Source organism: Podarcis gaigeae (assembly GCF_964106915.1).
Source record: "Podarcis gaigeae genome assembly, chromosome: 5".
In the NCBI taxonomy this organism is placed as follows: domain Eukaryota; kingdom Metazoa; phylum Chordata; class Lepidosauria; order Squamata; family Lacertidae; genus Podarcis; species Podarcis gaigeae.
This window is the reverse complement of record NC_139681.1, coordinates 13,726,388-13,740,490: the sequence shown is the minus strand read 5'-3', so window position 1 is coordinate 13,740,490 and position 14,103 is coordinate 13,726,388. Positions and strand designations below refer to the sequence as shown.

Genomic DNA, 14,103 nt, shown 5'->3' with positions numbered 1-14,103 from the left:
AGTTACAAGCAAGTGCAAGTTCTGGGGTGGGATCCTGGCATGCAGCCCGAGAATCTAATCGCTTTGCTGCAGAATCTACTAAGGGCTCTCTGTGCAATGAAAGCACACAGCACCCGTTCCTGCGAGAAAGGAGCTCACAGTCAAGCTTTCTTCAAGACATCCTTTTGTTAAACATAAGCCCCAAAGCTCTGGAAACATCTTGGCAGGAAACCAGGCAGAGGGCCTTCTTGGTAGTGGCCCCTGCCCTGTGGAAATAAACAACTATCTGACTTTTAGAAAACAGCTCTGATGGCAGCTCTGTTTAGGGAAGTTTTTAATGTTTGATGTCTTATCGTGTTTTTAATATTCTATTGGGAGATGGGGAAACGCAGCCAGATGGGTGGGGTACAAATAAATTATTATTATTATTATTATTATTATTATTATTATTATTATTATTATTATTATTATTTGGCTGCTGCTTCTTTAAAAAAATTTTTTTAATTAATTTTTCCAATTATTACAAATCAAGCCAAATTAATTTAATACAATTTCTTAAAATCAGGTTTCCTGCTCCTGTTCATGATCCTTCTTTGACCATTCCCACTTAGTACCCTATTGTTTAGCCTCCTTATAGCCAAGGTTAAAGCTAAAGGTAAAGGGACCCCTGACCATTAGGTCCACTCGTGGCCGACTCTGGGGTTGCGGCGCTCATCTCGCTTTACTGGCCAAGGGAGCCGGCGTACAGCTTCCAGGTCATGTGGCCAGCACTACTAAGCCGCTTCTGGCGAAACCAGAGCAGCGCACGGAAACGCCATTTACATTCCCGCTGGAGCAGTACCTATTTATCTACTTGCACTTTGACGTGCTTTCAAACTGCTAGGTTGGCAGGAGCAGGGACTGAGCAACAGGAGCTCACCCCGTCGTGGGGATTCGAACCGCCGACCTTCTGATTGGCAAGTCCCAGGCTCTGTGGTTTAACCCACAGCGCCACCCGCGTCCCACTCACTACCCTATTGTTTAGCCTCCTTATAGCCAAGGTTAAGGACAGGCAACTCTATTCTTGCCTTAATAAATCTTCACAAAATCCCTGCAAGGAACGCTTACTATTGTTGCCTTTTTACAAAACGGGAAAATCAGCAACAGGAGAGAGCAAAGTCGTCCCGTTAGTTTGTTACCGATTGTCAGGGAACTGCCATCGGAGCTAGAGGCGGAGGGAAGGCTCCAGAGGGATGCCGGAGAAGGTCCCAGCAGGGAGAGAGGCAGCCCATCTGCTGGGGAAGGAAATCAGCGTAACACCAGTGGAGAAGAGGGGCAGATGGAGGAATCGGAGAGGAGGCTCCAGGACTCTTCACCGGAGACCAGTGGGGAGAGCACGGGTACTCCGCTGCCCACACCCTCCCTGCGCAGAAGACCTCCGCGCAGGGAGAGTAGGAGGAGACTTGGCGTCAAAGAACTTCTTTGCTGGAAGAAGTTCAAGAAATGCCCACTGACGGATTCTGCCAGCGACTGAGACAGCCACGAAGTGAAAGGCTGTCCAGACAGAAAGGGTTCAACCAGGTAACCTAGCCAGGAGTGGCAGCAACTTACGCACGAGCAACCCCTAGAACCATTACACCGATCTGAGATTGAATCACACTACAGTCACCTAGTTTATCCTGGCCCATCTATTACGTCTTCATTTTCAGAAAAAAGGATGGAAATTGAGCAAAAGAAACGAGGATGGCCTTTTTTTGTCCCAGCACCTAGACCTCTCACTGCGTTAGGATGCTATTAATATATTTAAAACATTTCCATGTGACCCTTTGGTTAAAAAAAAATAAAAAATATCCCAGGATAACAGCAATCTATCACACAGAAATGAGGAAGAGTTTCCTGGCAGGAAACTAAAGTGAAAAGAAAAACCTTCGTTTCCTAAATCTGCACGTGTCGGCCTGCTGTTAAAAGTTCAGGAACCTAGTAAGAGAGGAGGCTGTTTTCTTAAGCCTTGTTATATTTGGAAATCAATACAATTTTGGGCATGCAGGGAAGGGAGGTGGAAACTCTTCATTTCTCAGGTCAAACAAGGGAGAGTGTTTCTCTTTCTTTTACACTTTTCCTGGATTTTAAATTCTGCCACTGGCCAAATAACAGCCTTGAATACTGGGAATGTAAAAAAGTAAAGAACTTCTGGGAAATGATATATAATGAGATGAAAAAGATGTTGAAAAATACATTTTTTTAAAAAACCAGAAGCATTTTTACTTGGTGTTATAGGTCAGAACATTAATAGGCAAGATGTTAAATTGCTTTTATATGCAACAACTGAGGCAAGAGTATTGTTAGCCCAGAAATGGAAACAAGAAGAAATTCCGACGAAAGAAGAATGGCAGACGAAAATAAAGGACTATGCAGAATTGGACAAAATGACAGGAAGGATTCGAAAGCTGCAGGACCAGAGATTTACAGAAGATTGGAAGAAGTATATGAACTATTTGAAGAGCAACTGTAACCAACAAATTACGCTAGTAGGACTACATGAAGATTTGTAAGGAGAAATATATGAAGTGCTACAAAGCGGATAAAGAATAGAGACATTGGTTATGAGTTTTAATGTAACAGAGAAAATAAGAAATGTATACTAAGAGATTGGATTGGAAAGTTTTCAGACAGGATTGATGGAAGGGGAAAAATTGAATAAGATGTAAAAATATGTTTAGTCACTGTTGAAAATGGTATGTTAAAAAAAACTAATAAAAATTTATATATAAAAAGCTTTTATTGAGGGTGAAAGTGGAGAGCGCAAAATATGGTCTGAAGCTCAACATCAAAAAAACGAAGATCATGGCCACTGGTCCCATCACCTCCTGGCAAAGAGAAGGGGAAGAAATGGAGGCAGTGAGAGATTTTACTTTCTTGGGCTCCATGATCACTGCAGATGGTGACAGCAGCCATGAAATTAAAAGAAGCCTGCTTCTTGGGAGAAAAGCGATGACAAACCTAGACAGCATCTTAAAAAGTAGAGACATCACCTTGCCAACAAAGGTCTGCATAGTTAAAGCTATGGTTTTCCCAGTAGTGATGTATGGAAGTGAGAGCTGGAACATAAAGAAGGCTGATCGCCAAAGAATTGACGCTTTTGAATTATGGTGCTGGAGGAGACACTTGAGAGTCCCGTGGGCTGCAAGAAAATCAAACCTATCCATTCTTAAGGAAATCAGCCCTGAGTGCTCACTGGAAGGACAGATCCTGAAGCTGAGGCTCCAATACTTTGGCCACCTCATGAGAAGAGAAGACTCCCTGGAAAAGACCCTGATATTGGGAAAGATGGAGGGCACAAGGAGAAGGGGACGACAGAGGACGAGATGGTTGGACAGTGTTCTCAAAGCTACGAACATGAGTTTGACCAAACTGCGGGAGGCAGTGGAAGACAGGAGTGCCTGACGTGCTCTGGTCCAGGGGGTCACAAAGAGTCGGACACGACTAAACGACTAAACAACAACAACATATAAAAAGAAATTTAAAAAAACAAACAGCCTTGAATACGACCCGCACACTTACCACGGTGCAGCAGAGCGGCCAGAACCACCAGAAGAGAGCCAAAGCCAGGAGCAGGAACAGGATCAGGAGCACAATGAAAACAATCGTTCCATGATGCTGCAAGCAAGGAAGGTATTTCCAGGTTACGGATCTTGTGACAGAACCGGGCATTGTTTATTTCGCATTGCAATCGACGCGGTTCGGATTTAATCACGGGTTTCAGACGTATGGTGTACGAGGTGATGATGGCAAGGGCAGAAAGATACACCACGGACAGAATAAATGTCACACACAGGGAAAGCAATGACTCAGTACGAGATCTTCACTTGCACGCTTATAAATTACCGTATTTTTTGCTCTATAAGACTCACCTTTTCCTTCCTAAAAAGTAAGGGGAAATGTGTGTGTGTCTTATGGAGCGAATGCAGGCAGCGCAGCTATCCCAGAAGCCAGAATAGCAAGAGGGATTGCTGCTTTCGCTGCGCAGCGATCCCTCTTGCTGTTCTGGCTTCTGGAATTCATAATATATATTTTTTCTTGTTTTCCTCCTCCAAAAAACTATGTGCGTCTTATGGTCTGGTGCGTCTTATAGAGCGAAAAATACAGAAATTTGGTATTTTGAATGATTTGTATTAGGAATTCTATTACAATTTGGCATTGTTATAATGAGGCTATTATTGGATTGTTGTAATTAAAAACTAATATAAATAAATAAATAAATAAATAAATAAAGTGCAGGTGTTTTCTTCCCTCTCTTTCTTTAAAACAGCTACAACTACAAACTCCTTTGGGTTTCCACTGGGCTCTATCACTCAGCATGCAGTGCTTCAGAGAAGGGTGAGGAGGAGGAGGAGGACTGGGAACAAAAACTTCCTTCTTCCCACGGCTGCCCTGCTTGTTGAACTACTGGCAACCACACCACCATTTATCAGTGCCACGAGGTGCCCTCAGTACTCAGGGCACTCGTTAAAACATCTGGGACACACACCCCCCCGCTGAGCCCGGGGTGCCCGTTGTTTCTGGCTTTGACACCCGGAAAATGCAGCCAAGGAACTTTTACTGAGGGCTTTGCTAAGGAAGCTCAGTCTCCTAAATTTCAACTAGTTCAAAGAAACAGCGCTGGGTGGGAAACACTGCAAACCCCACCTTGCTTTCTTCGCTGCAACCAGTACAGTGGTACCTCGGGTTAAGAACTTAATTTGTTCTGGAGGTCCGTTCTTAACCTGAAACTGTTCTTAACCTGAAGCACCACTTTAGCTAACAGGGCCTCCTGCTGCCGCCGCGCCGCCGGAGCACGATTTCTGTTCTCATCCTGAAGCAAAGTTCTTAACCCGAGGTACTATTTCTGGGTTAGCGGAGTCTGTAACCTGAAGCGTATGTAACCCGAGGTACCACTGTATAGGTAAAGGTAAAGGACCCCTGGATGGTTAAGTCCAATCAAAGGCGACTATGGGATTGTGGCGCTCATCTTGCTTTCAGGCCGAGGGAGCCGGCGTTTGTCCACAGACAGCTTTCCAGGTCATGTGGCCAGCAGAACTAAACCGCTACTGGCTGACAGAGGACCGTGACGACTGCCAGAGCGCATGGAAATGCTGTTTACCTTTCCACCACAGCAGTACCTATTTATCTACTTGCACTTGCGTGCTTTCAAACTGCTAGGTTGGCAGCAGGTGGGACAGAGCAACAGGAGCTCACTCCATCGTGGGGATTCGAACCACCGACCTTCTTAACAGTGGTTTTGACCACAGCGCCGCCAGCATCCAGTATAACCAATAACAGTCCCCATCTCCTGAGAGTGAACCAGAAAGCTTCTCCAAGGCTACAGCTCTTCCCCATTAATCTACCATTAAGCGCAAGTCCTTTGCAGTTAAGCATTGAATTTGCAAATCTTTATTCTTTTCATTTCATTAATTTTTTTTTATCTAACAAGCGTTTAATGACCCTGTTGTTGTTTCTTTAAATGAAAGTTTGTATCATGGACTTTTACCATGCTTACTGCTGCTATATTAGTCAGCGTTTGTTGTTTTTCAATTTAATCTCCGCTGCATCGTTTTTTTGTAAGCTGCTTCATGTGTCTTTGAAAGAAAAAAATGGGATGCGAATAAATGTGCTACTTGTGACATCTGCGAGTGTCGTTTGGCTGCGGTCAGGCCCTAAGGCAGCACATTAGATCAATTTCCTTGCTTTCTCCTTATGAAGAAGGAAGCCACACAAGCTCATCTTTTCGAACGCCAGACGCAGCTTCCCTAGTGCAAAGCAGTTTTCAGAGAGTAGTGTCCCGCTCTAGCTTGGTTTGACACCCAGAGACGTGAACTGCAGACTGCAGCAGAACAAAAACAGTGCTTAAAACCTCGTTTTAATTTTGTGTGTGTTTTCAAATATAACGCTGGCAAGCGGCCAACCACAACCGTTCCTGGCAGAATTTGTCCTCGCCCAGAGTCATTCACGCCCAAGAGCAGACTACTGTAAAGAACCATCTGAAAACTGTTCAGAAAATGAAATCAGTTTGCTGACAGGCCCTAGGCACCTTTGCTGACAGGCCCGTATTGGCTCCCTGTTAAGTTTCCAGGCTCAATTTGAAGCATTGGTATTAACCTTTAAAGTCCTGGGTACCTATAGAGCAGGCATAGGCAAACTCGGCCCTCCAGATGTTTCGGGACTACAACTCCCATCATCCCTGACCACTGGTCCTATTAGCTAGGGATGATGGGAGTTGTAGTCCCAAAACATCTGGAGGGCCGAGTTTGCCTATGCCTGCTCTATAGAGCCATCTTCTTATGTACATTCCTTCCTGCATGCTCACAGCCATTTCATGTTGCATTTGTACATGTTATCAAACGTGACAATAAACAGCACCAGTGACTTCGAAGGAAAGGACTAGCCATGCTATAGAGTAAGAAAAGATCTTATCTTCTTAGTTTATTTCCAGAAAACCTAAGTAGTGGCATTTGATCGCATGGTTGTGGGGCAAGTGAACATAGCTATTATTTTGGCTCTCTGTAACAGCCCCAAAGGCAGCAATTCTGGGAGCATCACCCAACCCAATTGGCTTACTTTGAGCAGATATCTATGGGACTGCACTGCCCAAGAACATTTCTATCGGAAAGGCAAGTTTCGCTTACACTGCTAGTATACTGCTAAATAAATCTGCTCAGTCGCACAGCTAAAATTTTGTCTCTGCTGTACCTATTCCGCACGGTCTATCTGGCAATCTGGGTAGGCCAAAATCAGAAATGGCCATTGCAAAATACAAAAAAAATCTGTGTGGACAGATAAAAAGGTAAAGGGACCCCTGACCATTAGGTCCAGTCGTGACCGACTCTGGGGTTGTGGCACTCATCTCGCTTTATTGGCCGAGGGAGACTGCGTACAGCTTCCGGGTCATGTGGCCAGCATGACTAAGCCGCTTCTGGCGAACCAGAGCAGCGCACGGAAACGCCATTTACCTTCCCGCTGGAGCGGTACCTATTTATCTACTTGCACTTTGCCGTGCTTTTGAACTGCTAGGTTGGCAGGAGCAGGGACCGAGCAACGGGAGCTCATCCCGTCGCGGGGATTCGAACCGCTGACCTTCTGACCGGCAAGTTCTAGGTTCTGTGGTTTAACCCACAGCGCCACCCGCGTCCTGTGTTGGCAGATAGTTAAAGTCAAACCCATACAAGTTTAGTTGTAGAGACTAAATGTCTGATTTCCCCCTCTGCTGTTTTTGTAAGTTGTGTGTGCCCACGTGTGACTAATGTTTTGTTCTTTCTGCCTCTGTTGCATGGGATTTTTGCTTGGCACACTGACTAGGATCACCTGCAGACAGTTATGCTGACGCCACAGTGAGAATATAGACCTACGCATTTTCTTCCGTTTTCACAAGGAAGGGAACTGAACCCCTCCCACACAATTGCAGAGGGCAGCGTAAGGAGCAAAATGCCCACAAACGCAAAGCGAAGGGGGGTGGGAAGAGAGAGGAGAGGAGACAAATTCATTGTTCTATAAATAAAATATTTGTTTCTAACTTATAAAGTACAAGCATTCAAACGACCACAGCCTGAACCTGGGTCAGCAGCAGACAAAGCAGCAAAAGGTCTTAGACTCACAGATCCCTTTCTTGGCTTTAAAATTAGCCCCCCACCCCATCCATTGCTTTAGATATGAGTGGGTCAGGAATAAACAAGGTTGGCTGCCCCTGTCAAACCCAGTTCCATGTTCCCTTGAGTATACCTGAAGGAGCATCTCCACCCCCATCGTTCAGCCCGGACACTGAGGTCCAGATCCAAGAACCTTTTGGCGGTTCCCTCCATGCGAGAAGTGAAGTTACAGGGAACTAGGCAGAGGGCCTTCTCAGTGGTGGCGCCCGCCCTGTGGAACGCCCTCCCATCAGATGTCAAGGAATATCTGACTTTTAGAAGACACCTGAAGGCAGTCCTGTTTAGGGAAGTTTTTAATGTTTGATATTTTATTGTGTTTTTAATGTTCTGTTGGGAGCCGCCCAGTGTGGCTGGTGAGGCCCAGCCAGATGGGTGGGGTATAAGTAATATATTATTATTATTATTATTATTATTATTATTATTATTAAGAGCTGGATCGGTGGTCAAAAAGCAACACTTTCCCACCCAACCCCTTAGTCCTTGTTTCTGCATTTTAGGTCCTTCCTTCCCTCAGTTTCGTGGTTCATACTTACACAGCGGGTGCTGGTGATGCTGACAGAGCTGGAGATGAACGTCAGTCCGCTGTTCATGCTAACTTGCAGGTAAACCACCCTGGAGAGCCAACAGAGACGTTGATTAAAACGATGGTCTTTCCCTCTGTTTTAATGTATTTTTAATCTTTTGTTGGAAGCCACCCAGAGTGGCTTGGGAAACCCAGCCAGATGGGCGGTGTATAAATAATAAATTATAATTTTTACTATCTCTCTTCTCTGTTTATCGTAACAAACAATGAAATCAATGATTCTCCCCACCCCCACGAGTTTCTAACCCCTTAGAACTGATATATTTCAGTTGGCGGTTCTCACATTTTAGCATTTCGGGGGGTGGGGGGGCGAGAAAACACGACAAGTAAGAGGTGGTATGAGGAACAGGTAAAAGCACAATGTACTTACTGTCCAACATCTGCTATCACTGGAGCAGGGCAAAGTAAGTATGTGTCTTGAACAATTGTTGGCTTTTCATCTGAAGGGAAGAAACGAAAAATCACTTCTATGCTAGTACAAAGCAGCCATAAAAAACTTTAGATGGCAAGTTTATGAAGAGTGCCTGTTTCATTTTTTAAAAAAATTCGTTACAGCAGCAAATAGTTTTAGGTTTCCCTTTCTTCTTCTTTCTTTAACCTTTCAGCCATTGAGTTACAGGTTATATGTGTGTCTTCCCTTTCATTTCATTCATTGTAGAACAAATTGAGATAGATAGATATAGATAGATAGATATAGATAGATAGATGATAGATAGATAGATAGAGATAGATAGATAGATAGATAGATAGATAGATAGATAGATAGATAGATAGATAGATGATAGATAAAAGATAGATGATAGATAGAAAGATAGACGGATAGATAGATAATTATTTGTCTGTTCTGTTTTAGAGTGATTTGATTCCCTAACTGATGCTGGTTGAGTTGTTGCCCTTTTGTGCTAAGTATACGTTAAAGGTAAAGGTAAAGGTAAAGAGACCCCTGACCATTAGGTCCAGTCGTGACCAACTCTGGGGTTGCAGCGCTCATCTCACTTTATTGACCGAGGGAGCCGGCGTACAGCTTCCGGGTCATGTGGCCAGCATGACTAAGCCGCTTGTGGCGAACCAGAGCAGCGCACGGAAACGCCGTTTACCTTCCCGCTGGAGCGCTACCTATTTATCTACTTGCACTTTGACGTGCTTTTGAACTGCTAGGTTGGCAGGAGCTGGGACCGAGCAACAGGAGCTCACCCCGTCGCGGGGATTCAAACCGCCAACCTTCTGATCAGCAAGTCCTAGGCTCTGTGGTCTAACCCACAGCGCCACCCGCGTCCCTAAGTATACGTTAGGGAGGTTCAAACTTGCTTCTTTCGGATGAAGTCCTTATCTAGGAAAATAATGCAAAGGCCCTTTTAGTGTGGCTATCTCGCCGCACTCCTTGACAGAGAATACAGACTGACATTATCAGCTGCAGGACATGCAGAAATTTAACTAGTGTAGGTTTCCGCATCTTCCTGAAACTTTGCAACCCTGCCTGTGCTTTTCTGTTCTGGATTATCAAATTCGTAACTTCCATTCCAACGATGACAAATGCGTTGGCCGGACATCTCCTGCACATACCAGCAAGACAAGCCCAGGTACGATGGGAATGATGCAGAAGTAGCCATGAGGGTGAAAATTCTTCCCCTGTTACCATTTCACACCACAACATGGTGAAAGCACTTTTCTGGGGTGGGAAGGCTTAACAGCATTATGCCACAACCTGCCAACTTACTAAGAGTAATGGTGTTATTGATCTTGAAACTGCAGAGAACTTGGTCAATGTTCCTTGCGTAATAAAAGCCATTGCCTTTGACCACCACTTGATAGGATTCTGTAAAGAGAAGAGAAAACGTTAACATGAGAGGAAAACTGGCGTGGCCCAATAACATACAGCAGGGCTTCAGGGGGAACGGTCCTCAGTGTACCGACTGTGAAATGGGAACACTATTTTACGGAGAACCTCAGACGATTAAGGAAATCAAGAAGTGCAACGCCGAGGAGCTATGAAATCACTATTAACATTAAAATATTATTGGGGAAAGCGTTCAGTTCGGACCTATTTGAAGGCTGGAGAATTATGCTTTTGAGGCAAAGTCCTCTTCCCTGACTATTACTGTTACTTCCTGTAAAAGTGCTTTTTTTGACACTACAAAAATATTATGTTTTAATGACTGCATCGCCCACCCCCAATGTTATCGGTGTTTGTGAAAATGACCACTATGCATTTTCCACTCCCATTAACAGGTACAGAAACAAAAAAAGGGGGAAACTATTCCTTTTCATTGCGGGTTAGATGAGCGGTGGAAACTGCTGGGTCTGCCAACCTGTGCCCCCTTTTGCCCCATTCTTAATGCCACTCAGTTCTGGGGAACCCAAGCCAGCTGAAAGGGCTAATTCTATTTAAATTGGGGGCCCTGACTCGGCACGCGTCCTTTTCTTCCTTCGTTACTGTCAGATTCCAAATTGCTGATTTTGACAAGACAACGAAGGGGAAAAGGTCAGTGCAGAACCAAAGAGGCAGCGCTGGCAGCGAGAGGGTGGGTTGAAACTGGTGCGCACTGGCGGCGCTGTCTGTTTTGCTTCCGTGACTCTGATGAGGAGCTGACGGCTTGCATCCACACCTGGGAGTTGACGCGGCCGGTTGGGTGCCAACATCCAGCGCAACCTTTCAATCAAGCCAGGGCACTTGTGAGTATAATCAGAGCAATGAAGCTTCTGGGAAATTCGGACTCCAGCCTGATGGGCCTCTTCGCAGGCTGCGCGTCTCGGTCACTTCTAATCAGGGGAGATACAAATTTGCAGAGTGGACTACGAGTCGGGGGGCTTACAGATTGGGAGGGTCACAAAGCATTAAGCCTCAGAGAATTGTCAGAATCCAGACAGGCTAATCCATCTACAGCAGCTCAGTCAACATTCAGTTTTCTCGATCGCTAAAAACCAGCCTTGGGGGCATCCATGATTCAACAGAGGCAGGTGGAAATATATGTGGAAAAATATGAATACAAACACAGAGAGACCCGTTCTTAAACGCAAAGGATGCTTTAGTTGAGATTCTAGTTGATGTATTACAGTATTTTAATAATTTTTTGGAAGCCGCCCAGAGTGGCTGGGGAAGCCCAGCCAGATGGGTGGGGTATAAATAATAAATTGTTGTTGTTGTTGTTGTATTGCAGGGGGTTGGGCTAGAACACGGGCCAGCAAACGTTTTCAGCAGGGGGGCGGGTCCACTGTCCCTCAGTCAATTTTACTGATCATAGTTTAGTCATTATTTATAAAATACTACTACTACTACTACTAATAATAATAATAATAATAATAATTTATACCCCACCCACATGGCTGGGTTTTCCCAACCACTCTGGGCGGCTCCAACAGAATATTAAAATCACAATAAAACATCAAACATTAAAAACTTCCCTAAACAGGGCTGCCTTCAGATGTCTTCTAAAAGTCAGATAGTTGTTTATTTCCTTGACATCTGACGGGAGGGTGTTCCACAGGGAGTGAATTTCTGTTCAATTATTGTTTTGTTTTGATAGTTAATTTTGTGGTGTACTATTATATTCTAATAGATTACTTAATATTACTTTATTTGATACACGTCATTCCATTTCAGAGTTATGTTTTATTATGACTTTCTGTGAGATTATTATAAAGGTGTGTGTTCTTTGTTGTATATTTTATTGCTGTAAGCTGCCTTGCAGCATACAAATTAAAAGTGAAACGAAATGAAATGATTTGCCTCGCTTTCTCAAGTCAACTGGAACCATTGTCTTCTGAAGAACCCATTCCAGGACACACTTGACCTCTCTTCTGATCTTGCACATTGTGATCTGGAATGCATATGGCGTCCTGCAGTGCATGGTTGTTCCTTCACGAGCGTAGGAGCCATTCGCATCTTATGGAATTTGATCATCAAATCCTTCGTTCAACAGGGAACAACAACACATTGTAGGCTATGGTTTGCCAAACAACCAGAGGAGAAGAAGAAGAAAGCATATTCCTAAAACGTGGATGCACCATGTTCAATAAATCACTTGCAAAAAACTAGTTGGTTAAGCAAGAATATTCTTGCATTGTTGGGGCTAGATGATGCTTGAGGTCCAACTCTATGATTCTGTGATATTGTGTGGAAAATCAAAGCCAGGCGTGTGAAACCAGGGCTGTTTCTGGGGGAGCAGATGTACCGAGCTGCTCCAGCTCGCTACCTGGCGGATATCCACTACGTGGAATACCGCAGACTATTTACCGCGGCTAGGCTGAATGTTCTTGACTCGGCGGTTCTGAAGGGAAGATATGGAGGAGTCCCATATGACCAGAGATTATGCCATTGTGTGTTGGGTGAGGTAGAATCCACAGAGCACATTTTACTGAGCTGTCCCTTCTACAACAATTTAAGACAGTATCTTATAACCCCATACTTATCCCAGCTTAGTCCCCAACAAAGAGGAAAGCAGACAGCATATCTGCTAAATAAGTCTTCTAGGAAAACAACTTTGTCAGTGGCTAAATTCCTTTTCCTGGCACTCAAGCGTCGGAAACGTACAATTGAATGCCTTGATGTGGGTTATCTGTGAGAGGTTTAGTGCTGTGGCCCTACCTTATTCATGTACCCCTATGATGTTTTAGTTCATAATTCTGTATTGTGTTTTATTTCTGTGTTTTATTTCTGACTATCGGTCGAATAAAGGAAATTGATTGATTGATCAAAGCCAGGACTTTATTTAACAGAGCCCAGCATTTCACATCACCATCTAGAAAGATCACCAGAATCCATAACGGACGAGGTAGCAATACTCACCTCCTGCACAGATGCTAGATGGTTCAGCGGCCAGGATCTCAATGCACGATTTCTTCAGAATCTGTAGGATTGAAAGAACAACGTTTGCAGCCAAGGGTAGCCTGACACTGATTGACAAATTGAGAAAAGGGTGAATTTATTGGATAAGCTACTTACTGAATCAATGGTGCCTCTGAGAGCGTAAAAACCTCCAGTCACAGGGAAAACGTGATCAATGCTATCTGCAATAGTCGATAGCTGCAAAGAAAAGACACTCATAAATGTGTGGTGGGGAAAATAATATCTATTAAATTAAAAACAGAGCCTGCTTTCTGCTTATGCCCTTTTCCGTTGGGAAGTTCTGAAGAATGTGTGACCTAGGAGAGACTTAAATTATCCAGCGATATCCACCCAGAGACATGGTAGACTTATGTGCCCAAAGTAGAGGCTGACTGGAAGAATTTAAGGCCACTTATTAAAATACATGCAGATTTCTTTGTCATAAAAGGCTTCACATTTATAGAGATATATTTGAAAGTTTGTAGTATTTCACATATATCAGTAATCTGCCTAACAGCGTTGCCATTAGACCAGTTCTATTACCCAATATTGCAGGGGTGCAAGCAACCAAGATTAAGAAAATAATGACCTACCCAAAGGCCAATCAATGAGCTGATGCGAAATCGGAACTTGCAACCCACAGAGCTTAACTACTGCCATACACCAACATTTTGGAAAGGACACAGGTGAAGTATTTATTATTTAGTTCTTACTTACATTAATACTCAGCTTCTTGGCCAGAGGAGACCCTCAAAGCAGCATAGATTAAAATAAGATGTACGTAAAGCACAAAGCATAGTAATAAAACAAGAGAAAAGAAAGCAGCGTGATGAACCACAATCAATCAATCGCAGCAATAAAGATCATAAAAGCCTTCTTTAAAAGGGGGTGCCGGGGGAGTACACGATTTTTGAGGCGGCGTGATCCAGGTGACCCCAATAGCCCAGTGCTCCTCTCTGCCCCCCAAGGGCCATGTCAGCCAGCCACACTCCCCCCTATGTGGGTAGGCAGACAGCTCAGTGCGGCCCCAATTTGCTCTGAGAGAGCCAGTGTGGTGT

At 44.2% G+C, this 14,103-nt stretch overlaps 1 protein-coding gene across 1 annotated transcript in view; it reads right to left on the bottom strand.

Annotated features, from left to right (window-relative positions):
• The window catches only part of ANTXRL (ANTXR like), a 58,967-nt gene that overhangs the window by 29,937 nt on the left and 14,927 nt on the right, over positions 1–14,103 (bottom strand). Inside the window, exons 8-13 of the mRNA XM_083738399.1 lie at positions 13,163–13,243; positions 13,007–13,067; positions 9,938–10,036; positions 8,591–8,660; positions 8,171–8,249; positions 3,520–3,615 (exon numbers count right to left, since the gene is read on the bottom strand). Coding sequence (XP_083594525.1) covers positions 3,520–3,615; positions 8,171–8,249; positions 8,591–8,660; positions 9,938–10,036; positions 13,007–13,067; positions 13,163–13,243 — 486 coding nt within the window. The remainder of the gene's footprint in view (positions 1–3,519; positions 3,616–8,170; positions 8,250–8,590; positions 8,661–9,937; positions 10,037–13,006; positions 13,068–13,162; positions 13,244–14,103) is intronic.